The following is a 27765-nucleotide window of genomic DNA, read 5'->3' on the forward strand; positions in this document are numbered from 1 at the left end:
AGCTAAAAACAATGATACATTAAAAAAAAAAAAATTACTCCGTAGTGCCGAATGGTTTGGCCTACAAACTATTGACCCATCGATGTAAAGGTGAGTCTCTCACGAACACGTGCGTCAGTTGTTTTGTTCTAGGACGCCAACAAGCCTCATAAGACTTGCCTGAAGGCAGCCCGGTACCAGTTCATGCAAATTATGAAAATATGTAAGGAAATTGTTTAGTGACAAAAATAGGGGTTAAATATGTGTCAAAAAATATTTACATACTGATCATTCGTATGTCTCTCAGATATAGGAATGACACTTCAAATTTCCCCTTAAATGTGCTTGGTATGATGAAACTTGAAACAACCAAATAAATACCAATAATAATTTCCATTCCATCAACAGTACTTACGGCAACAGCAATCGTGGCAACTGAGTCAGCACAATCAACCACACCTGAGCCCATAAGAACCACAGATGCTCCAACAACAACCACAGCTGTTCCCACAACAACCATGCAGCAGACACAACAAAATGAGCTGCATGAACAACAACATCATCTGCAACAACAACAAAAACGTCAGGGGAAACAACACCCGAAACCCTGCCAACAACAAACAACCAAAGTCGTCCCGAGCAAATCCACAGATGCTCCCACAACAAGCACAGCTGAGGCTGCTACGACAACTAAAAATGTGGCTACAACAACCAAAGCCAACCCCACAACCACAAACGCTCCCGCAACAACCACATCCACAACAACAACCACAGCTCCGACAACCACAGCCAACCCCACTACAACCACAGCTTCCCCCACATCAAACACAGATGCTGCTACGACAACAACAGCCGTCCCCACAACATCCACAGCTGTTCGTACAACAACCGAAGCTACCCCCACAAGAACCACAGCTGCAGCTACAACAACCACAGCCAGCCCCACAACCCCAGATGCTCCCGGAACAACCACGTCTACATCGACAACCACAGCCGCAGCTCCGACAACCACAGCTTCCCCCACATCAAACACAGATGCTGCTACGACAACAACAGCCGTCCCCCCAACATCCACAGCTGTTCCCACAACAACCACAGCTTCCCCCACAACAACCATAGCTGATGCTACGACAACAACAGCTACAACAACCAAAGCCATTCCCACAACCACAGATGCTCCCGGAACAACCACGTATACAACAACAACCACAGCCGCAGCTCCGACAACCACAGCCAGCCCCACATCAAACACAGATGCTGCTACAACAACAACAACAGCCGTCCCCACAACATCCACAGCTGTTCCCACAACAACTACAGCTTCCCCCACAACAACCATAGCTGCTGCTACGACAACAACAGCCAGCCCCACATCAACCACAGCTGTTCGTACAACAACCGTAACTACCCCCACAAGAACCACAGCTGCCGCTACAACAACCACAGCTTTTTACACAACAACTACAGCTTCACCAATGATAACCACAGCTGTAACAACGATAACTACAGCTTCTGCTACAACAACAGCACCTGTTGCTCCAACAACTACTGTTGCCCCAACCAGTGATTCCACTGACCCTCCAACAGCAAATGAAGGTGTACTTATTCTGCATTTCCAGCTGAATAGTACATTTTTGGAAGCCTACAAAAGTCCACAGTCCAATGAGTACCTTAATTTGGCTTCAAATCTGACAACTGAGGTAAATGTTGATAATTTACATAAGCACAAATCTTTAAATGGACATTTAAAACAAAACTTGATTGTGAGTTATATTTACTATTTCTCTTGTCCTTTTAATGCTTATTGTGTGCACTGATATTTTTCTACAGTTGAATATAGGATTCAAAAGAATATATCCGGTAATCTTCCTCAGATGCATCATCATCAGTTTCTGGTATGTTCACTTTCTTTTTGGTCCACATTTCTACAACTTACTTATTTGCAGGTAGACAAAGTGTATTAGTCACAAGTAAACCATCCTTTAACAATACTATTAGTACAAATACTCCTACTAACAACAGTAATAACTTTTATTGCATTTCACATCAAATCTGTTCTTTGGTATTTAGGTCTGGTTCTGTGGGTGTGACAACTAACTTGATCTTCACAAGCCAGTCTGTGGTCCCTAACGTTACAAATGTAGAGGACTCCCTCAAGAAGTCCATCAACACGTTTCAAGTCTTCTTAGATGTTATTACTGGCAGTATCAAAGCTGGTAAGGATTAATCTAAACACAACACATTATGCAATTCAAAAACATTATGCGGAGAAAGAGTAGTTGTCCGAGTTGTCCGGGACTGTGGTGTTGGGTTACCAAACAAATGTAATTCAGCACGTTTAACAGATATTGCAGAGCCTTTTAATGGTCGTAATAAAAACATTTTTTTATACAGAACTCCAGAATTACACGACTGCTACTACGACTACCAACACAATGACAGCTGCTCCCACAATTACCACATCTTCCCACACAACAACCACTGCAGCTGCTACGACAACAACGGCTGCTGCTACAACAACCACAGCCATTACAACAACAACCACATCTGCTCCCCAAACAACAACACATGATCCAACAACAAGCACAGCCACACCAATGCCATCTACAGCTGTGGCTATGAAAAGTACAGCTGTGGCAAAAACAATCACAGCTGCAAACGAAACAACCACATCGGCATCAATGACAACCACAGCTGTAGCTCCGACAACCACAGCCACAGCTCCAACAACCACAGTTGTACTCACAACAACCACAGCTGCTCCCACAACAACCACAGATGCACCCACAACAACCACATATTCTCTAACAACTACTACAGCAATTCCAACAACCACAACAGCTTCCTCTTCAACAACCACAGCTGCTCCAACAACAACCACAGCTTTCCCCACGACAACCACAGTTGCTGCTACTACAACAACAGCTGCGGATTCAACAACCACAGATGCACCCACAACAATCCCAAAAATGTTGACAACAACTACAGCAGCTCCCAGAACCACCACAGCTTCCCCTACAACAACCACAGCTGTACTCACAACAACCACAGCATCTACCACAAAAACCACAGTAACTGCTGCTACAACAACTACAGCTTTGGCTACAGAAAGAACACTTTCTGCAACAAAAACCACAGCAGCACCAACACTGACTACAGCTGCTCACACAACAACCACACTGCAGACACAAAAAGAAGAGCTGTACCCTCAAAAACCACAGCGGCACCCAGATCATCATAAGCTGAAACATCGGCAACAACACCCTAAACCATGTGAACAACCAACAACCACAGTCGTCCCCACAAAAACCACAGCTGCGCCAACAACAACAACAGCTGCTTCTGCTACGACAACTAAAACTGTGGCTACAACAACAACAGCCATCCAAACAACAACAACAACAGCTGTTACCCCAACAACCACAGCTTCTCCCACAACAACCATAGCTGCTACTACGACAACAACAGCTGCAACTACAACAACCAAAGCCATCCCCAAAACCACAGATGCTCCCGGAAAAACCCCGTCTACAACGACAACCACAGCCGCAGCTCCGACAACCACAGCCAGCCCCACATCAACCACAGCTTCCCCCACATCAAACACAGATGCTGCTACAACAACAACAGCAGTCCCCCCAACATCCACAGCTGTTCCCACAACAACTGCAGCTTCCCCCACAACAACCATAGCTGCTGCTACGACAACAGCTACAACAACCAAAGCCATCCCCACAACCACAGATGCTCCCGGAACATCCACAGATGCTCCCGGAACAACCACGTCTACAACGACAACCACAGCCGCAGCTCCGACAACCACAGCCAGCCCCACATCAACCACAGCTTCCCCCACATTAAACACAGATGCTGCTACAACAACAACAGCAGTCCCCCCAAACTCCACAGCTGTTCCCACAACAACTGCAGCTTCCCCCACAACAACCATAGCTGCTGCTACGACAACAACAGCTACAACAACCAAAGCCATCCCCACAACTACAGATGCTCCCGGTAAAACCACGTCAACAATGACAACCATATCTGCAGCTCCGATAACCACAGCCAGCCCCACATCATCCACAGCTTCCCCCAAATCAAACACAGATGCTGTTAGGACAACAACAGCCGCCCCCCCAACATCCACAGCTGTTCCCACAACAACCACAGCTTTCCCCACAACAACCATAGCTGCTGCTACGACAACAACAGCTACTACAACCAAACTCATCCCCACAACCACAGATGCTCCCGGAACAACCACAGATGCTCCCGGAACAACCACTTCTACAACGACAACCACAGCCGCTGCTCCGACAACCACAGCCAGCCCCACATCAACCAGAGCTTCCCCCACATCAAACACAGATGCTGCTAAGACAACAACAGCAGCCCCCCCAACATCCACAGCTGTTCCCACAACAACTAAATCTTCCCCCACAACAACCATAGCTGCTGCTACGACAACAACAGCTACAACAACCAAAGCCATCCCTACAACCACAGATGCTCCAGGAACAACCACGTCTACAACGACAACCACATCCGCAGCTCCGACAACCACAGCTTCCCCCACATCAAACACAGATGCTGCTACAACAACATCACCTGTTGCTCCAACAACTACTGTTGCCCCAACCAGTGATTCCACTGACCCTCCAACAGCAAATGAAGGTGTACTTATTCTGCATTTCCGGCTGAATAGTACATTTTTGGAAGCCTACAAAAGTCCACAGTCCAATGAGTACCTTAATTTGGCTTCAAATCTGACAACTGAGGTAAATGTTGATAATTTACATAAGCACAAATCTTTAAATGGACATTTATAACAAAACTTGATTGTGAGTTATATTTACTATTTATCTTGTCCTTTTAATGCTTATTGTGTGCACTGATATTTTTCTACAGTTGAATATAGGATTCAAAAGAATATATCCGGTAATCTTCCTCAGATGCATCATCATCAGTTTCTGGTATGTTCACTTTCTTTTTGGTCCACATTTCTACAACTTACTTATTTGCAGGTAGACAAAGTGTATTAGTCACAAGTAAACCATCCTTTAACAATACTATTAGTACAAATACTCCTACTAACAACAGTAATAACTTTTATTGCATTTCACATCAAATCTGTTCTTTGGTATTTAGGTCTGGTTCTGTGGGTGTGACAACTAACTTGATCTTCACAAGCCAGTCTGTGGTCCCTAACGTTACAAATGTAGAGGACTCCCTCAAGAAGTCCATCAACACGTTTCAAGTCTTCTTAGATGTTATTACTGGCAGTATCAAAGCTGGTAAGGATTAATCTAAACACAACACATTATGCAATTCAAAAACATTATGCGGAGAAAGAGTAGTTGTCCGAGTTGTCCGGGACTGTGGTGTTGGGTTAACAAACAAATTTAATTCAGCACGTTTAACAGATATTGCAGGGCCTTTTAATGGTCGTAATAAAAAAATGTTTTTATACAGAACTCCAGAATTACACGACTGCTACTACGACTACCAACACAATGACAGCTGCTCCCACAATTACCACATCTTCCCACACAACAACCACTGCAGCTGCTACGACAACAACGGCTGCTGCTACAACAACCACAGCCCTTACAACAACAACCACATCTGCTCCCCAAACAACAACACATGATCCAACAACAAGCACAGCCACACCAATGCCATCTACAGCTGTGGCTATGAAAAGTACAGCTGTGGCAAAAACAATCACAGCTGCAAACGAAACAACCACATCGGCATCAATGACAACCACAGCTGTAGCTCCGACAACCACAGCCACAGCTCCAACAACCACAGTTGTACTCACAACAACCACAGCTGCTCCCACAACAACCACAGATGCACCCACAACAACCACATATTCTCTAACAACTACTACAGCAATTCCAACAACCACAACAGCTTCCTCTTCAACAACCACAGCTGCTCCAACAACAACCACAGCTTTCCCCACGACAACCACAGTTGCTGCTACTACAACAACAGCTGCGGATTCAACAACCACAGATGCACCCACAACAATCCCAAAAATGTTGACAACAACTACAGCAGCTCCCAGAACCACCACAGCTTCCCCTACAACAACCACAGCTGTACTCACAACAACCACAGCATCTACCACAAAAACCACAGTAACTGCTGCTACAACAACTACAGCTTTGGCTACAGAAAGAACACTTTCTCCAACAAAAACCACAGCAGCACCAACACTGACTACAGCTGCTCACACAACAACCACACTGCAGACACAAAAAGAAGAGCTGTACCCTCAAAAACCACAGCGGCACCCAGATCATCATAAGCTGAAACATCAACATCATCAGGGGCAACAACACCCTAAACCATGCGATCAACCAACAACCACAGTCGTCCCCACAAAAACCACAGCTGCTCCAACAACAACCACAGCTGCTTCTGCTACGACAACTAAAACTGTGGCTACAACAACAACAGCCATCCACACAACAACAACAACAGCTGTTACCCCAACAACCACAGCTTCCCCCACAACAACCATAGCTGCTGCTACGACATCAATAGCTGCAGCTACAACAACCAAAGCCATCCCCACAACCACAGATTCTCCCGGAACAACCACGTCTACAATGACAACCACAGCCGCAGCTATGACAACCACAGCCAGCCCCAAATATACCACAGCTTCCCCCACATCAAACACAGATGCTGCTACGACAACAACAGCTGTCCCCCCAACATCAACAGCTGTTCCCACAACAACCACAGCTTCCCCCACAACAACCATAGCTGCTGCTACGACAACAAGAGCTACAACAACCAAAGCCATCCCCACAACCACAGATGCTCCCGGAACAACCACAGCCGCAGCTCCGACAACCACAGCCAGCCCCACATCAACCACAGCTTCCCCCACATCAAACACAGATGCTGCTACGACAACAACAGCCGGCCCCACAACATCCACAGCTGTTCGTACAACAACCGTAGCTACCCCCACAACAACCACAGCTGCCGCCACAACAACCACAGCTTTTTACATAACAACAACCACAGCTTCACCAATGATAACCGCAGCTGTAACAATGATAACTCCAGTTTCTGCTACAACAACAACACCTGTTGCTCCAACAACTACTGTTGGCCTAACCAGTGATTCCACTGACCCTCCAACAGCGAATGAAGGTGTACTTATTCTGCATTTCCGGCTGAATCGTACATTTTTGGAAGCCTACAAAAGTCCACAGTCCAATGAGTACCTTAATTTGGCTTCAAATCTGACAACTGAGGTAAATGTTGATAATTGACATAAGCACAAATCTTTAAATGGACATTTATAACAAAACTTGATTGTGAGTTATATTTACTATTTTTCCTGTCCTTTTAATGCTTATTGTGTGCACTGATATTTTTCTACAGTTGAATCAAGGATTCAAAAGAATATATCCTGTAATCTTCCTCAGATGCATCATCGTCAGTTTCTGGTATATTGACTTTCTTTTTGGTCCACATTTATGCAATTTCCTAATTTGCAGATAGACAAAGTTTATTAGTCACATGTAAACCATCCTTTAACAATACTATTAGTACAAATACTGCTACTAACAACAGTAATAACTTTTATTGCATTTCACATCAATTCTGTTCTTTGGTATTTAGGTCTGGTTCTGTGGGTGTGACAACTAAATTGATCTTCACAAGCCAGTCTGTGCTCCCTAACGTTACAAATGTAGAGGTCTCCCTCAAGATTTCCATCGACACGTTCACAGTCTTCTTAGATGTTATTATTGGCAGTATCAAAGCTGGTAAGGATTCATCTAAACACAACACATAATACAATTCAAACACATTATGGGGAGAAAGAGTAGTTGTCTGAGTTGTCCAGGACTGTGGTGTTGGGTTACCAAACTAATTTAATTCAGCACGTTTAACAGATATTGCAGAGAATTTTAATGTTCGTAATAAAAAAATATTTTCTACAGAACTCCAGCAAAGCACGACTGCTACTACGACTACCAACACAACGACAGCTGCTCCCACAATTACCACAGCTTACCACACAACAACCACGGCTGCTTCTACAACAACCACAGCCATGGCAACAACAACCACAGCTGCTCCCACAACAACCACAGATGCACCCACAACAACCTCATATTTAATATCAACAACTACAGCATTTCCAACAACCACAATAGCCTCCTCTTACACAACCACAGCTGCTCCAACAACAACCACAGCTTTCCACACGACAACCACAGTTGCTGCTACTTCAACAACAGCTTTGGATACAAAAACAACCATTTCTCCATCAAAAACCTCAGCTTCTGCAACAACAACCAAAGCGATTCACACAACAACCGAATCCCTGCCCACAACAACCGCATCCCTGCCCACAACAAACACAGCTCCAGCTACAACATCTGAAGCCCTTCCCACAACAACTGAACCACTGCCCACAACAACCACAGCGAATCCAACAAAAATCACAGATTCACCGACAAAAAACACATCTGCTCCCACCACTACAGCAGCTCCCACAACCATAATAGCTTCCATTACTACAAGCACAGCTTCCCCCAAAACAACCACAGCAACATTAATGACATCTACAGCAGCAGCTATGACAAGTAAAGCTGTAGCTACAACCACCACAGATGCACCCACAGCAACCACAGGTGCTGATACGTCAACAACAACAACAGCTACAGCTGCTCCCACTACAAACACAGCTGCTCCCACAACAACCACATCTGCACCAACCACAACCACAGCATCTCCAATAACATCTACAGCAGAGGCTTCAACAAGTACAGCTGAGGCCACAAAAAACACAATTGCACCAACAACAACCACATCATCTTCCACAACAACCACAGCTGCTCCCACAACAACAACTGCTGTTGCTACATCAACAAAAGCTGCAGAAACAACAACCAACGTCCTGCCCACAACTACATCTGCTCCAACTACAATCACAGATTCACCCACAACAAACACAATTGCTCCCACAACCACAGCTGCTCCCACAACAACCAAACCCCTGTCCACTACAACTACAGCTCCTGCTACAACATCCGAAGCCCTTCCCATAACAACAACAGCATATCCAACAACAATCACAGATTCACCCACAACAACCACATCTGCTCCCACCACTACAGCAGCTCCCACAACCATAACAGCTTCCATTACTACAAGCACAGCTTCCCCCAAAACAACCACAGCAACATTAATGACATCTACAGCAGCAGCTACGACAAGTACAGCTGTAGCTACAACCACCACAGATGCACCCACACCAACCAGAGCTGCTGATTCAACAACAACAGCAGCTACAGCAACAACACCCAAAACCTCGTCTTCATCAACCACAGCTGCTGAAACAACAACAACCATAGCTCCAGCAACAACACCCAAAACCTTGCCCACATCAACTACAGCTACTCCTACTACAAACACAGCTTCTCCCACAACAACCACATCTGCACCAACCACAACCACAGCATCTCCAATAACATCTACAGTGGAGGCTTCAACAAGTACAGCTGAGGAAACAACAGCCACAGTTGCAGCAACAACCACAGCTTCTTCCAAAACAACCACATCTGCTCCCACAACTACAGCAGCTCCCACAACCATAATAGCTTCCATTACTACAAGCACAGCTTCCCCCAAAACAACCACAGCGACATTAATAACATCTACAGCAACAGCTTCAACAAGTACAGCTGTAGCTACAACCACTACAGATGCACCCACAACAACCACAACATCCGAAGACCTTCCCACAACAACTGAACCCCTGCCCACAACAACCACAGCTCCTGCTACAACATCCGAAAACCTTCCCACAACAACTGAACCCCTGCCCACAACAATCACAGCTCCTGCTACAACATCCGAAGACCTTCCCACAACAACTGAACCCCAGCCCACAACAATCACAGCTCCTGCTACAACATCCGAAGACCTTCCCACAACAACTGAACCCCTGCCCACAACAACCACAGCTCCTGCTACAACATCCGAAGACATTCCCACAACAACTGAACCCCTGCCCACAACAACCACAGCCCCTGCTACAACATCCGAAGACCTGCCCACAACAACCACATCTGCTCCCACCACTACAGCAGCTCCCACAACCATAACAGCTTCCATTACTACAAGCACAGCTTCCCCCCCAAAAAACACAGCAACATTAATGACATCTACAGCAGCAGCTACAACAAGTACAGCTGTAGCGATAACCACGACAGATGCAGCCACAACAACCACTACCACAGCTGCTGCTACAACAATAACAACAGCTACAGCAACAACACCCAAAACCTCGCCCACAACAACCACATCTGCACCAACCACAACCACAGCATCTCCAATAACATCTACAGCAGAGGCTTCAACAAGTACAGCTGAGGCCACAAAAACTACAATTGCACCAACAACAACCACATCATATTCCACAACAACAACAGCTGCTCCCACAACAACAACTGCTGATGCTACAACAACAAAAGCTACAACAACAACAACCAATGTAATGCCCACCACAACCACATCTGCTCCAACTACAATAGCAGATTCACCCACAACAAACACAACATCTGAAGACCTTCCCACAACAACTGAACCACTGCCCACAACAATCACAGCTCCTGCTACAACATCCGAAGACCTTCCCACAACAACTGAACCCCAGCCCACAACAACCACAGCTCCTGCTACAACATCCAAAGACCTTCCCACAACAACTGAACCACTGCCCACAACAACCACATCTGCTCCCACCACTACAGCAGCTCCCACAACCATAATAGCTTCCATTACTACAAGCACAGCTTCCCCCAACGCAACCACAGCAACATTAATGACATCTACAGCAGCAGCTACGACAAGTACAGCTGTAGCGATAACCACTACAGATGCAGCCACAACAACCACAACCACAGCTGCTGCTACAACATTAACAACAGCTACAGCAACAACACCCAAAACCTCGCCCACAACAACCACATCTGCACCAACTACAATAACAGATTCACCCACAACAAACACAACATCTGAAGACCTTCCCACAACAACTGAACCCCTGCCCACAAAAACTACAGCTCCTGCTTCAACATCCGAAGACCTTCCCACAACAACTGAACCCATGCCCACAACAACCACAACACCCGAAGACTTTCCCACAACAACTGAACCCCTGCCCACAACAACCACAGCTCCTGCTACAACATCCGAAGACCTTCCCACAACAACTGAACCCCTGCCCACAACAACCACAGCTCCTGCCACAACATCCGAAAACCTTCCCACAACAACTGAACCCCTGCCCACCACAATCACAGCTCTTGCTACAACATCCGAAGACCTTCCCACAACAACTGAACCCCTGCCCACAACAACCACAGCCCCTGCTACAACATCCGAAGACCTTCCCACAACAACTGAACCCCTGCCCACAACAACCACATCTCCTGCTACAACATCCGACGACCTTCCCACAACAACTGAACCCCTGCCCACAACAACCACAGCTCCTGCTACAACATCCGAAGACATTCCCACAACAACTGAACCCCTGCCCACAACAACCACAGCCCCTGCTACAACATCCGAAGACCTGCCCACAACAACCACATCTGCTCCCACCACTACAGCAGCTCCCACAACCATAACAGCTTCCATTACTACAAGCACAGCTTCCCCCCAAAAAAACACAGCAACATTAATGACATCTACAGCAGCAGCTACAACAAGTACAGCTGTAGCGATAACCACTACAGATGCAGCCACAACAACCACAACCACAGCTGCTGCTACAACAATAACAACAGCTACAGCAACAACACCCAAAACCTCGCCCACAACAACCACATCTGCACCAACCACAACCACAGCATCTCCAATAACATCTACAGCAGAGGCTTCAACAAGTACAGCTGAGGCCACAAAAACTACAATTGCACCAACAACAACCACATCATATTCCACAACAACAACAGCTGCTCCCACAACAACAACTGCTGATGCTACAACAACAAAAGCTACAACAACAACAACCAATGTAATGCCCACCACAACCACATCTGCTCCAACTACAATAACAGATTCACCCACAACAAACACAACATCTGAAGACCTTCCCACAACAACTGAACCCCTGCCCACAACAATCACAGCTCCTGCTACAACATCCGAAGACCTTCCCACAACAACTGAACCCCAGCCCACAACAACCACAGCTCCTGCTACAACATCCAAAGACCTTCCCACAACAACTGAACCACTGCCCACAACAACCACATCTGCTCCCACCACTACAGCAGCTCCCACAACCATAATAGCTTCCATTACTACAAGCACAGCTTCCCCCAACACAACCACAGCAACATTAATGACATCTACAGCAGCAGCTACGACAAGTACAGCTGTAGCGATAACCACTACAGATGCAGCCACAACAACCACAACCACAGCTGCTGCTACAACATTAACAACAGCTACAGCAACAACACCCAAAACCTCGCCCACAACAACCACATCTGCACCAACTACAATAACAGTTTCACCCACAACAAACACAACATCTGAAGACCTTCCCACAACAACTGAACCCCTGCCCACAACAACTACAGCTCCTGCTTCAACATCCGAAGACCTTCCCACAACAACTGAACCCCTGCCCACAACAACCACAACACCCGAAGACTTTCCCACAACAACTGAACCCCTGCCCACAACAACCACAGCTCCTGCTACAACATCCAAAGACCTTCCCACAACAACTGAACCCCTGCCCACAACAACCACAGCTCCTGCCACAACATCCGAAAACCTTCCCACAACAACTGAACCCCTGCCCACCACAATCACAGCTCCTGCTACAACATCCGAAGACCTTCCCACAACAACTGAACCCCTGCCCACAACAACCACAGCCCCTGCTACAACATCCGAAGACCTTCCCACAACAACTGAACCCCTGCCCACAACAACCACATCTCCTGCTACAACATCCGACGACCTTCCCACAACAACTGAACCCCTGCCCACAACAACCACAGCTCCTGCTACAACATCCGAAGACATTCCCACAACAACTGAACCCCTGCCCACAACAACCACAGCCCCTGCTACAACATCCGAAGACCTGCCCACAACAACCACATCTGCTCCCACCACTACAGCAGCTCCCACAACCATAACAGCTTCCATTACTACAAGCACAGCTTCCCCCCCAAAAAACACAGCAACATTAATGACATCTACAGCAGCAGCTACGACAAGTACAGCTGTAGCTACAACCACGACAGATGCAGCCACAACAACTACAACCACAGCTGCTGCTACAACAATAACAACAGCTATAGCAACAACACCCAAAGCCTCGCCCACAACAACCACATCTGCACCAACCACATCATCTCAAATAACATCTACAGCAGAGGCTTCAACAAGTACAGCTGATTTCACAAAAACTACAATTGCACCAACAACAACCACATCACCTCCAATAACATCTACTGCAGCAGCTTCAACAAGTACAACTGTAGCTACAACCACTACAGATGCACCCACAACAACAAAAACATCCGAAGACCTTCCCACGACAACTGAATCCCTGCCCACAACAACCACAGCTCCTGCTACAACATCCGAAAACCTTCCCACAACAACTGAACCCTTGCCCACAACAATCACAACTCCTGCTACAACATCCGAAGACCTTCCCACAACAACTGAACCCCTGCCCACAACAACCACAGCTCCTGCTACAACATCCGAAGACCTTCCCACAACAACTGAAACCCTGCCCACAACAATCACAGCTCCTGCTACAACATCCGAAGACCTTCCCACAACAACTGAACCCCTGCCCACAACAACCACAGCTCCTGCTACAACATCCGAAGACCTTCCCACAACAACTGAACCCCTGCCCACAACAACCACAGCTCCTGCTACAACATCTGAAAACCTTCCCACAACAACTGAACCCCTGCCCACAACAATCACAGCTCCTGCTACAACATCCGAAGACCTTTCCACAACAACTGAACTCCTTCCCACAACAACCACAACTCCTGCTACAACATCCGAAGACCTTCCCACAATAACTGAACCCCTAACCACAACAACCACATCTCCTGCTACAACATCCGAAAACCTTCCTACAACAACTGAACCCCTGCCCACAACAACCACAGCTCCTGTTACAACATCCGAAGACCTTCCCACAACAACTGTACCCCTGCCCACAATGATCACAGCTCCTGCTACAACATCCGAAGACCTTCCAACAACAACTGAACCCCTGCCCACAACAACCACAGCTCCTGCTACAACATCCGAAGACCTTCCCACAACACCTGAACCCCTGCCCACAACAACCACAGCTCCTGCTACAACATCCGAAAACCTTCCCACAACAACTGAACCCCTGCCCACAACAATCACTGCTCCTGCTACAACATCCGAAGACCTTCCCACAACAACTGAACCCCAGCCCCCAACAACCACAGCTCCTGCTACAACATCCGAAGACCTTCCCACAACAACTGAACCACTGCCCACAACAACCACATCTGCTCCCACCACTACAGCAGCTCCCACAACCATAATAGCTTCCATTACTACAAGCACAGCTTCCCCCAACACAACCACAGCAACATTAATGACATCTACAGCAGCAGCTACAACAAGTACAGCTGTAGCGATAACCACTACAGATGCAGCCACAACAACCACAACCACAGCTGCTGCTACAACAATAACAACAGCTACAGCAACAACACCCAAAACCTCGCCCACAACAACCACATCTGCACCAACCACAACCACAGCATCTCCAATAACATCTACAGCAGAGGCTTCAACAAGTACAGCTGAGGCCACAAAAACTACAATTGCACCAACAACAACCACATCATATTCCACAACAACAACAGCTGCTCCCACAACAACAACTGCTGATGCTACAACAACAAAAGCTACAACAACAACAACCAATGTAATGCCCACCACAACCACATCTGCTCCAACTACAATAACAGATTCACCCACAACAAACACAACATCTGAAGACCTTCCCACAACAACTGAACCCCTGCCCACAACAATCACAGCTCCTGCTACAACATCCGAAGACCTTCCCACAACAACTGAACCCCAGCCCACAACAACCACAGCTCCTGCTACAACATCCGAAGACCTTCCCACAACAACTGAACCACTGCCCACAACAACCACATCTGCTCCCACCACTACAGCAGCTCCCACAACCATAATAGCTTCCATTACTACAAGCACAGCTTCCCCCAACACAACCACAGCAACATTAATGACATCTACAGCAGCAGCTACGACAAGTACAGCTGTAGCGATAACCACTACAGATGCAGCCACAACAACCACAACCACAGCTGCTGCTACGACAATAACAACAGCTACAGCAACAACACCCAAAACCTCGCCCACAACAACCACATCTGCACCAACCACAACCACAGCATCTCCAATAACATCTACAGCAGAGGCTTCAACAAGTACAGCTGAGGCCACAAAAACTACAATTGCACCAACAACAACCACATCATATTCCACAACAACAACAGTTGCTCCCACAACAACAACTGCTGATGCTACAACAACAAAAGCTACAACAACAACAACCAATGTCATGCCCACCACAACCACATCTGCTCCAACTACAATAACAGATTCACCCACAACAAACACAACATCTGAAGACCTTCCCACAACAACTGAACCCCTGCCCACAACAACTACAGCTCCTGCTTCAACATCCGAAGACCTTCCCACAACAACTGAACCCCTGCCCACAACAACCACAACACCCGAAGACTTTCCCACAACAACTGAACCCCTGCCCACAACAACCACAGCTCCTGCTACAACATCCGAAGACCTTCCCACAACAACTGAACCCCTGCCCACAACAACCACAGCTCCTGCCACAACATCCGAAAACCTTCCCACAACAACTGAACCCCTGCCCACAACAATCACAGCTCCTGCTACAACATCCGAAGACCTTCCCACAACAACTGAACCCCTGCCCACAACAACCACAGCCCCTGCTACAACATCCGAAGACCTTCCCACAACAACTGAACCCCTGCCCACAACAACCACATCTCCTGCTACAACATCCGATGACCTTCCCACAACAACTGAACCCCTGCCCACAACAACCACAGCTCCTGCTACAACATCCGAAGACATTCCCACAACAACTGAACCCCTGCCCACAACAACCACAGCCCCTGCTACAACATCCGAAGACCTGCCCACAACAACCACATCTGCTCCCACCACTACAGCAGCTCCCACAACCATAACAGCTTCCATTACTACAAGCACAGCTTCCCCCCCAAAAAACACAGCAACATTAATGACATCTACAGCAGCAGCTACGACAAGTACAGCTGTAGCTACAACCACGACAGATGCAGCCACAACAACTACAACCACAGCTGCTGCTACAACAATAACAACAGCTATAGCAACAACACCCAAAACCTCGCCCACAACAACCACATCTGCACCAACCACATCATCTCAAATAACATCTACAGCAGAGGCTTCAACAAGTACAGCTGAGGCCACAAAAACTACAATTGCACCAACAACAACCACATCATATTCCACAACAACAACAGCTGCTCCCACAACAACAACTGCTGATGCTACAACAACAAAAGCTACAACAACAACAACCAATGTCATGCCCACCACAACCACATCTGCTCCAACTACAATAACAGATTCACCCACAACAAACACAACATCTGAAGACCTTCCCACAACAACTGAACCCCTGCCCACAACAATTACAGCTCCTGCTTCAACATCCGAAGACCTTCCCACAACAACTGAACCCCTGCCCACAACAATCACAGCTCCTGCTACAACATCCGAAGACCTTCCCACAACAACTGAACCCCAGCCCACAACAACCACAGCTCCTGCTACAACATCCGAAGACCTTCCCACAACAACTGAACCACTGCCCACAACAACCACATCTGCTCCCACCACTACAGCAGCTCCCACAACCATAATAGCTTCCATTACTACAAGCACAGCTTCCCCCAACACAACCACAGCAACATTAATGACATCTACAGCAGCAGCTACGACAAGTACAGCTGTAGCGATAACCACTACAGATGCAGCCACAACAACCACAACCACAGCTGCTGCTACAACAATAACAACAGCTACAGAAACAACACCCAAAACCTCGCCCACAACAACCACATCTGCACCAACCACAACCACAGCATCTCCAATAACATCTACAGCAGAGGCTTCAACAAGTACAGCTGAGGCCACAAAAACTACAATTGCACCAACAACAACCACATCATATTCCACAACAACAACAGCTGCTCCCACAACAACAACTGCTGATGCTACAACAACAAAAGCTACAACAACAATAACCAATGTCATGCCCACCACAACCACATCTGCTCCAACTACAATAACAGATTCACCCACAACAAACACAACATCTGAAGACCTTCCAACAACAACTGAACCCCTGCCCACAACAACTACAGCTCCTGCTTCAACATCCGAAGACCTTCCCACAACAACTGAACCCCTGCCCACAACAACCACAACACCCGAAGACTTTCCCACAACAACTGAACCCCTGCCCACAACAACCACAGCTCCTGCTACAACATCCGAAGACCTTCCCACAACAACTGAACCCCTGCCCACAACAACCACAGCTCCTGCCACAACATCCGAAAACCTTCCCACAACAACTGAACCCCTGCCCACAACAATCACAGCTCCTGCTACAACATCCGAAGACCTTCCCACAACAACTGAACCCCTGCCCACAACAACCTCAGCCCCTGCTACAACATCCGAAGACCTTCCCACAACAACTGAACCCCTGCCCACAACAACCACATCTCCTGCTACAACATCCGACGACCTTCCCACAACAACTGAACCCCTGCCCACAACAACCACAGCTCCTGCTACAACATCCGAAGACATTCCCACAACAACTGAACCCCTGCCCACAACAACCACAGCCCCTGCTACAACATCCGAAGACCTGCCCACACCAACCACATCTGGTCCCACCACTACAGCAGCTCTCACAACCATAATAGCTCCCATTACTACAAGCACAGCTTCCCCCAAAATAACCACAGCAACATTAATGACATCTACAGCAGCAGCTACAACAAGTACAGCTGTAGCTACAACGACTACAGATGCACCCACAACAACCACAACATCCGAAGACCTGCCCACAACAACCACATCTGCTCCCACCACTACACCAGCTCCCACAACCATAACAGCTTCCATTACTACAAGCACAGCTTCCCCCCCAAAAAACACAGCAACATTAATGACATCTACAGCAGCAGCTACGACAAGTACAGCTGTAGCTACAACCACGACAGATGCAGCCACAACAACCACTACCACAGCTGCTGCTACAACAATAACAACAGCTACAGCAACAACACCCAAAACCTCGCCCACAACAACCACATCTGCACCAACCACAGCATCTCCAAAAACATCTACAGCAGAGGCTTCAACAAGTACAGCTGAGGCCACAAAAACTACAATTGCACCAACAACAACCACAGCATCTCCAATAACATCTACACTAACAACATCCCCAGCTGCTGCTATGACAACAACAGCCACCCCTACAACAACTACAACTGCTCCCACAACAACCACAGCAGTGCCAACATCAACCACAGCAGCTCACACTATACTCACAGCTTCACCATCGACAACCACAGTTGCTGCAAAGACCACCAACACCCACCACACAACAACCATCATTTCAGCCACAACAACCACAGCTGCTGTAACTACCACAGCTACAGCTGCACCAACGTCAACTACAGCTGCTAAGACAACAACAACCGTTTCCCCAACCACCGCATCCACAAACCCTCCAACGTCAAATGAAGGTGTACTTATTCTAACGTTCCGGTTGAACCGTACGTTTATGGAAGCCTACAAAGATTCAAATTCCTTGGATTACATTACGTTGGCTTTAAATGTCACAACTGAGGTAAAAGTTTATCATTAATAGAAATATTGAAATGGACATTTACAAAAATATCTTGCTTGAGAGTTATTAGTAACTACTACACATTTTTTGTCCTTAAAATACTCATTATGCCCTCTGATATCTTTCTACAGTTGACTCGAGGATACAAAAATGTATATCCTGTGATCTTCCTCAGATGCATCATCATCAGTTTTTGGTATGTTCAGTTTTCATTTTGGTCCATATTTCTACAAATTACTTGCCGCTAGAACAAGTGTGTTATTTACGTTTACCATTATTTAATCATACTAATACTACTACAACCAATAATAATAACTTTTATCCCATTTCACATACATTCTACTTCTTTGATTTTTAGGTCTGGGTCTGTGGGTGTGACAACCAACTTGATCTTCACACGCCAGTCTGTTGTCCCTAACGTTACAAATGTAGAGGACTCCCTCAAGACATCCATCAACACGTCCACAGTTTTCTTAGATGTTATTCCTGGCAGTATCAAAGCTGGTAAGGATGAATCTTAACACAATATTTATGAAAATTCGTACAGTACAGATGATTGTTTGAATCAATATTCCCGTCTGTGACACCATGTTTTTGCTGTTGTTGTTTTTTTATGCCCAAAGCTTATTTACCAGCTCTGGTTTCATCAGTTGTGACCAAATTACATCATACTTGAAATACTGTACCTCATTTAAAGGTCTATCTTTTCATTTCAAAACCATTTCAATCATAGTAGTCTCTAATAAGACTATCTTTACCCGTAGATGTGAGCAAAAATGATTCTGGTTCTCTGGTTTGCATCACTGATTATTTGAATCAGGAATGGAGAACTTTGATGGAGTTGAGGGCCACAAAAAACGTGAGAGGTTGCAGTGGCTGGTGGGTCTTCGTACCCACTTCCCACATTTGCCATTAGGCGTAACAAAATTGTTGCTGTTTTAAAGCAAGTTTGCTGCAAAGCTACACATTTTGCCATGGGACAGAATTTTTGGGGGGAAGTTTTACACCTTGTATATTCTATTATTCTAACGCTCAACAGTAAGTTGAGACCCTGACTGAGTCCCTAAATAAACTGTGTATATATCTACAGTGCATTCAGAAAGTATTCAGACCCCTTGACATTTTCCACATTTTGTTATGCTACAGCCTTATTCTAAAATGGCAGCAGTGGGGTCAAACTGTAGAACTCAGTTCCTACATTTGAATATAAAAAGGGATTTTATCAAACAAAACTGTGCTACATTTTATGTCTGGGACCCTCAGGATGAGAAATCAGAGCAAGATTAATGAATGTAAGTACATTATTTACCTTCAGAGGTGAATGTATCAAACCATGTTCTGTGATAAAAGTGTTTTGTTGTTGTGCACTATCCTCAAAATAATAGCATGTTTTTTTTCCTGTAATAGATGCTGTAAATGGGACACTGCAGTTCGATGAACAACAATTTAAGATTTCTGCCCATATTAGACATGTCGATGCCCCGGATTTGGCTTTTGTTTACAATGTTATTCAAGTCACATTATTGCATATTGAGCGAGACCTGTCCCAATTTAGGGACACAAATCCCATAGAGGTTAAAACACTTTTTCCCCCTGATCAATCTTCACACAATACCTCATAATGACAAAGCAAAACGGGTGAAGAAAGTTTTGCAAATGTTTTAGAAAAAAAACACTGAATATCACATTTACATACGTTTTCAGACCCTTTAATCACTAATTAGTTGACGCACCTTTGGCAGCAATTATAGCCTTGTGTCTTCTTGGGTAAGGCTCTACAAGCTTGGCACACCTGCATTTGGAGAGTTTCCGCTGCTGCTGAAAAACATCCCCACAGCATGATGCTGCCACCACCATACTTTTCCTCCAGACAAGACGTTTGGCATTATGGCCAAAGAATACAATCTTGGTTTCATCAGACCAGATAATCTTGTTTCTCATGGTTTGAGAGTCTTTAAGTGCCTTTTGACTAACTCCAAGCAGGCTGTTTTACTGAGAAGTGGCTTCCTTCTGGCCACATTACCATAAAGGCCTGATTGGTGGAAAGCTGCAGAGATGGTTGTCCTTCTGGAAGGTTCTCCCATCTCCACAGAGGAACTATAGAGCTCTGTCAGAGTGACCATCATGTTCTTGGTCTCCTCCCTGACCAAGGCCCTTTTTCCCCTGATTACTCAGTTTGGCCGGGCAGCCAGCTCCAGGAAGAGTCTTGTTGCTCCAAACTTCTTCCATTTAAGAATGATGGAGGCCACTGTGTTCTTAGGGACCTTCAATGCTGCAGAAATGTTTTGGTACCCTTCCCCAGAGTTATGTCTGGACTCATCCCTGTCTCAGAACTATACAGATAATTCCTTCGACCTCATGGCTTGTTTTTTGCTTTGACATGCCGTGTCAACTGTGGGACCTTATATAGGTGTGTGTTTTTACAAATCATGTCCAATCAATTGAATTCATCACAGGTGGACTAAAAGTTGTAGAAACATCTCAAGGATGATCTCAAGGATGATCAATGGAAACAGGATGCACCTGAGCTTAATTTCATGTCTCATAGCAAAGGGTTTGATTACCTATGGAAATAAGGTATTTCTTCTTTTTTATTTTTACATTAAATGTCTAGAAACCTGTTTTTGCTTTGTCATCATGCAGTTTTGTGAGTAGATTGATGAGGGAAAAAAACGGTGAAATCAATTTTAGAATAAGCCTGTAACGTAACAAAATGGGGAAAAAGTCAAGGGGTCTGAATACTTTCCGAATGTACTGTAAAATATACTAAAGGGATACTGCTGGACACCAGTTGATCATCCCTGATTTGCATGAATCATTATTTTGTTCAGGTGGTCTACAGCTTACATATTTTATATTTTTGCAAGAATATAGACTTTGGAAGGCTTTGCAGAGGCTTTTAAATGGTCAAAATCTTTTTTTTTTTTTTTACAGAACTCCGGAACTCGACGACTAATGCTACAACTGTTGCTATGACTACAACTACGACTACTGCTATGACTACTGCTACGACTACTGCAACCACCACGACAGTCACGCCAGCAGCAACCACAAACACTACAGAGGGTTCACATACCTCCAGCAGCGCTATGGCAAGAAACAGACCTCAAGAAATGGTCACTATATTACTTGCTTCAATGCTGATCTATTTCTTCTGAACAGAATAACTCTAGGACTCAATTAAACCCTTTAAGCTGATAATGTAATGAAGCTAATTCTGCCACAATACCAGAAAATGTATCATTGTGAAATTGTGTGATGTTTTGCTATTTAATATTTACATTTTGTTTTAGTATATTGCAATAGCTTATAAATAATGTAATATCATACAAATTAAATTAACAAATTAAATTATAAAATAAGCATGTAAACCTAATCGTCTATTCTGTCATCTATATTTTTCCTTATTGTGACCCAACTCCAGCCATACGTTGTAATCTTTGGAAATTACTTTGAAAACCCTTGAATAAATATTGCCATATACAACCATATACCAATAAACATGTATTAACAAATACCCTTTAGATAGTAGATGTATTGTAATAACACTGAAATAAACTAAAATGAATCTTATCAATGTTGTTGCAGTCTACATACTACATTATACAGACCGTACCCATCTGAGATATTGAGTGCCATGAACATGAAAATGTTCAACAGTTGGTAAATCACTGAATTGTACATTTCAGAAATGCCTGACAAACAAAATATTGTCTGGAGGAAGTATCAGCAAGTGAGATCTCATAACAGATATCATACACTACCTTCAGGAAGTATTCACACCCCTTCATTTTTTTCAGAAAGAAAATGTTACAGCCTATTTAAAATGTATTCAATTAAGATTTTGTGTCAGTGGTTTACACAAAATATACACCATAATGTCAAAGACAAGTGATGTTTTTAGACATTTTATAAATTAATAGAAAAAGAACATCTGAAGTGTCTTAAGTTAATAAGTATTCAACCCCGTTGTTATGGCAAGCCTAAATAAGTCCAAGAGTACAAATCTGCTTCACCCTTGTGATGTCTTAAGGGTCATACATTTCCCTTTAAAGCCACTTTGTTTAAAAGCAGAGAAAACCCCCTACATTTTTTCAACTTGACATTTTATGACTTTTCCTAGAGTGACCCCAACATTAGAAAAGTGAAACATCGCCTTTGTTCATATTTCCATGAAAGCTGAACACCACCAGGGTACAAAGATTGTCAGGTTATAAAATCATTTACACACCACAATAACCACAAAGACACACACACGCACTGTCACGCCCTGACCATAGTTCCTTTTTTTGTGTCTCTATTTTGGTTTGGTCGGGGCGTGAGTTGGGGTGGGCATTCTATGTTGTTTTTCTATGTTTTCTTTTCTATGCGTTTGGCCTGGTATGGTTCCCAATCAGAGGCAGCTGTCTATCGGTGTCTCTCATTGAGAACCATACTTAGGTAGCTTCTCCTGCGCTTGTGAAAGCTGTTCAGGTGGCTGAATCTTGTCCTGATCCACCTGAGGCTGCAGCTGGGGCAGACAAGAGGAGGAGATGCCAATTCTGCCCCACAAGGAAGGACTGTAAAACAAATACTAAGTGCTGCACATGTGAGAAATACATCTACAAAGTCCATGCACACACATTAGCATACTGTCCTACATGTGATAATTAGAGCTGATTGATTTATGTTCTTCACATTTTTGTTTTGCATCTATCATCTTATTTTATTCTTATTTACTGTTGTTGTTTATACACCTTGTGGGTGGGGGCAGACTAGTATTTTGTAATAGAATTCCTCATTGTAGAGTATATAAGAATATATCACTATATTGTCCAAAAAAAGTTCAAGACTGTTATTGTTTCCGTTCAATAAAATGCATTCAAAACTACTTTCTGCACATTTCTGCTACATTCTTAGAAAATACAAGTTCTATCTCTTGCTAAAAAAAATGTATGTTTACACCTATAGAATACCTTTAGCAAAAATAACAATAAACCTCTACTTTAGTAAATAAAACAATTATGACAGGTTTGTTGTAATTTTTTATTTATTTATTTTTAATTTCACCTTTATTTAACCAGGTAGGCCAGTTGAGAACAAATTCTCATTTACAACTGTTACCTGGCCAAGATAAAACAAAGCAGTGCGACAAAAACAACAGTTAAACATGGGATAAACAAACGTAGTCAATAACACAATAGAAAAATCTGTAAAAACGAGTGGTGTCCACTGATTAAATGCAGTCTTTCTGCATTGTGAAGAGGGAAAACCCAGATATTCACAAATTTTGTGATGAACGACATGCAACATAGTTTTAGGGGTATGGTGAAGGAGGGTCATTTTTTACCATTAGGACAACAAGAGTATACAGAATGTTAAGACTACACAAGGGTTAACAAGTTCCATAATACGTGGATTCACTCTGAATGCAATAACAGTGTTTAAAATCCTTAAGAGTCTATTGACGGACCTGTGTGTCAATCTATAACTAAGTTCTGCGTTTTGCTCCACGACCCCCACAACTGTCACAGGACTAGTCTGAAGGTAACACACACAAACAAATGGAAGAGGTTTAGAGGTAGTTTAGATTCAACAAAAATAAGGCGTTAAATATTTGTACAAAAAAACAAAAATATTCCTTCAGCTTTGTAATATCTCCTAGATATACAGTAGTACAGTCACTTTAAAACCTCATTCCTTTTTTTGGCTGTTTTTTTCCATCTATAAAGGTGTTTTTCGATGTGTTCCTATGGGCTATAGTCGTAAAGGCCAAATTCAATATTCTATCAAATATATTTTATATATTTTTGGTATAACTAAAGGGGTCTACAATTCAAAATCAAAGCTAAATTACCATTTAATTTATTGTGAATTTAATTTATTTGGGTAACAGACATATAGTACAAGTCAAAAGTTTGGAGACACCTACTCATTCAAATTAAATCAAATCAAATTGTATTTGTCACATGCGCCGAATACAGCAGGTGTAGACCTTACATTGAAATGCTTACTGACATGCCCTTAACCAACAATACTTTAACAAGTTAAGAAAATAAAGTCTTAAGTAAAAAATGAAAAATAAGTAACAATAATTAAACAGCAGCAGGAAAACAACAATAGTGAGGCTATATACTGTACAGGGGGAAGAGGTACAGAGTCTGTGTGTGGGGGCATGTAGGTAGAGTTAAAGTGACTATGCATAGGTAATAAACAGAGAGAAGCAGCAGCGTAACAGAGGGGTCTGGCTAGCCCTTTGATTAGCTGTTCAGGAGTCTCATGGAATAAAATAAAATAAAATGGTGTTGGTCACATACACATGGTTAGCAAATGTTAATTCAAGTATTGCGAAATGCTTGTGCGTCTAGTTCCGACAGCGCTGTAATCTATCTATCTAACAAGCAATCTAACAATTTCACAACAACTACCTAACACACACAAATCTAAAGGGGTGAATGAGAATATGTACATATTATTATATGGATGAGCGATAGGAAAGGTGCAATAGATGGTAAAAAATACAGTATATACAGTTGAAGTCGAAGTTTACATACACCTTAGCCAAATACATTTAAACTCAGCTTTTCACAATTCCTGACATTTAATCCTAGTAACAATTCCCTGTCTTAGGTCAGTTACAATCACCACATTATTTTAAGATTGTGAAATGTCAGAATAATAGTAGATAGAATGATTTATTTCAGCTTTTATTTCTTTCATCACATTCCCAGTGGGTCAGAAGTTTACATACACTCAATTAGTATTTGGTAGAAATGCCTATAAATTGTTTAACTTGGGTGAAACATTTCGGGTAGCCTTCCACAAGCTTCCCACAATAATATGAATTTTGGCCCATTCCTCCTGACAGAGCTGATGTAACTGAGACAGGTTTGTAGCATCCTTGCTCGCACACGCCTTTTCAGTTCTGCCCTCAAATTTTGGCCACTCCAATACCTTGACTCTGTTGTCCTTAAGTCATTTTGCCACAACTTTGGAAGTATTCTTGGGGTAATTGTCCATTTGGAAGACCCATTTGCGACCAAGCTTTTACTTCCTGAATGATGTCTTGAGATGTTGGTTCAAAATATTCACATAATTTTCCTGCATCATGATGCCATCTATTTTGTGAAGTGCACCAGTCCCTCCTGCAGCAAGCACCCCCACAACATGATTCTGCCACCCCCGTGCTTCACGGTTGGGATGGTGTTCTTCGGCTTGCAAGCCTCCCCCTTTTTCCTCCAAACACAACAATGGTCATTATGGCCAAACAGGTCTATTTTTGTTTCATCAGACCAGAGGAAATTTCTCCAAAAAGTATGGTCTTTGTCCCCATGTGCAGTTGCAAACTGTAGTCTGTATTTTTTATGGCAGTTTTTGGGGCAGTGGCTTCTTCCTTGCTGAGCGGCCTTTCAGGTTATGTCGATATTGGACTCATTTTACTGTGAATATAGATATTTTTGTACCTGTTTCCTCCAGCATCTTCGCACTTTTCGCACCAAAGTACGTTCATCTCTAGGAGAGAGAAAACATCTCCTTCCTGAGCGGTGTGACGGCTGCGTGGTCCCATGGTGTTCATACTTGCGTACTATTGTTTGTACAGATGAACGTGGTACCTTCAGGCATTTGGAAATGGCTCCCAAGGATGAACCAGACTTGTGGAGGTCTACAATTTTTTTTCTGAGGTCTTGACCGATTTCTTTACATTTTTCCAAGATGTCAAGCAAAGAGGCACTGAGTTTGAATGTAGGCCTTGAAATACATCCACAGGTACACCTCCAATTGACTCAAATTATTTCAATTAGCCTATCAGAAGCTTCTAAAGCCATGACATCATTTTCTGGAAGTTTCCAAGCTGTTTAAAGGCACAGTCAACTTCTGATCCACTGGAATCGAGATACAGTGAATTATAAGTGAAATAATCTGTCTGTAAACAATTGTTGGAAAAATGACTTGTGTCATGCACAAAGTAGATGCCCTAACCGACCTGCCAAAACTATAGTTTGTTAACATTAAATTTGTGGAGTGGTTGAAAAACGAGTTTTAATGACTCCGACATAAGTGTATGTAAACTTCCGACTTCAACTGTATACAGTGCCTTGCGAAAGTATTCGGCCCCCTTGAACTTTGCGACCTTTTGCCACATTTCAGGCTTCAAACATAAAGATATAAAACTGTATTTTTTTGTGAAGAATCAACAACAAGTGGGACACAATCATGAAGTGGAACGACATTTATTGGATATTTCAAACTTTTTTAACAAATCAAAAACTGAAAAATTGGGCGTGCAAAATTATTCAGCCCCTTTACTTTCAGTGCAGCAAACTCTCTCCAGAAGTTCAGTGAGGATCTCTGAATGATCCAATGTTGACCTAAATGACTAATGATGATAAATACAATCCACCTGTGTGTAATCAAGTCTCCGTATAAATGCACCTGCACTGTGATATTCTCAGAGGTCCGTTAAAAGCACAGAGAGCATCATGAAGAACAAGGAACACACCAGGCAGGTCCGAGATACTGTTGTGAAGAAGTTTAAAGCCGGATTTGGATACAAAAAGATTTCCCAAGCTTTAAACATCCCAAGGAGCACTGTGCAAGCGATAATATTGAAATGGAAGGAGTATCAGACCACTGCAAATCTACCAAGACCTGGCCGTCCCTCTAAACTTTCAGCTCATACAAGGAGAAGACTGATCAGAGATGCAGCCAAG

The 27765-nt window shown here is 44.1% G+C and overlaps 3 protein-coding genes and 1 long non-coding RNA gene across 4 annotated transcripts; all 4 read left to right on the forward strand.

Annotated features, from left to right (window-relative positions):
* The first annotated feature begins 497 nt into the window (after window positions 1–497).
* LOC139419289 (mucin-2-like) lies at window positions 498–8400 on the forward strand. Its single transcript, XM_071169238.1, has 10 exons — window positions 498–1679; window positions 1810–1874; window positions 2050–2195; window positions 2374–4757; window positions 4888–4952; window positions 5128–5273; window positions 5452–7262; window positions 7393–7457; window positions 7633–7778; window positions 7964–8400. The coding sequence occupies exons 1-10, from the start codon at window positions 498–500 to the stop codon at window positions 8398–8400; spliced, it is 6447 nt and encodes a 2148-aa protein (XP_071025339.1).
* Window positions 8401–8596: 196 nt separating this feature from the next.
* LOC139419290 (probable serine/threonine-protein kinase clkA) lies at window positions 8597–11043 on the forward strand. Its single transcript, XM_071169239.1, has 6 exons — window positions 8597–8661; window positions 8994–9236; window positions 9417–9515; window positions 9600–9698; window positions 10050–10385; window positions 10776–11043. The coding sequence occupies exons 1-6, from the start codon at window positions 8597–8599 to the stop codon at window positions 11041–11043; spliced, it is 1110 nt and encodes a 369-aa protein (XP_071025340.1).
* An 88-nt stretch (window positions 11044–11131) lies between these two features.
* Window positions 11132–18140, forward strand: LOC139419291 (mucin-2-like). Its single transcript, XM_071169240.1, has 6 exons — window positions 11132–13668; window positions 14586–14861; window positions 15252–15527; window positions 16266–16432; window positions 16905–17455; window positions 17571–18140. The coding sequence occupies exons 1-6, from the start codon at window positions 11132–11134 to the stop codon at window positions 18138–18140; spliced, it is 4377 nt and encodes a 1458-aa protein (XP_071025341.1).
* Window positions 18141–18270: 130 nt separating this feature from the next.
* Window positions 18271–22648, forward strand: LOC139418831 (uncharacterized). The gene is made up of 4 exons (XR_011635353.1): window positions 18271–19075; window positions 19207–19271; window positions 19434–19579; window positions 22010–22648. It is a non-coding gene; the product is annotated as an uncharacterized lncRNA (long non-coding RNA).
* The last annotated feature ends 5117 nt before the right edge of the window (window positions 22649–27765 follow it).

This window comes from Oncorhynchus clarkii, chromosome 10 (assembly GCF_045791955.1).
Source record: "Oncorhynchus clarkii lewisi isolate Uvic-CL-2024 chromosome 10, UVic_Ocla_1.0, whole genome shotgun sequence".
Lineage (NCBI taxonomy): Eukaryota > Metazoa > Chordata > Actinopteri > Salmoniformes > Salmonidae > Oncorhynchus > Oncorhynchus clarkii.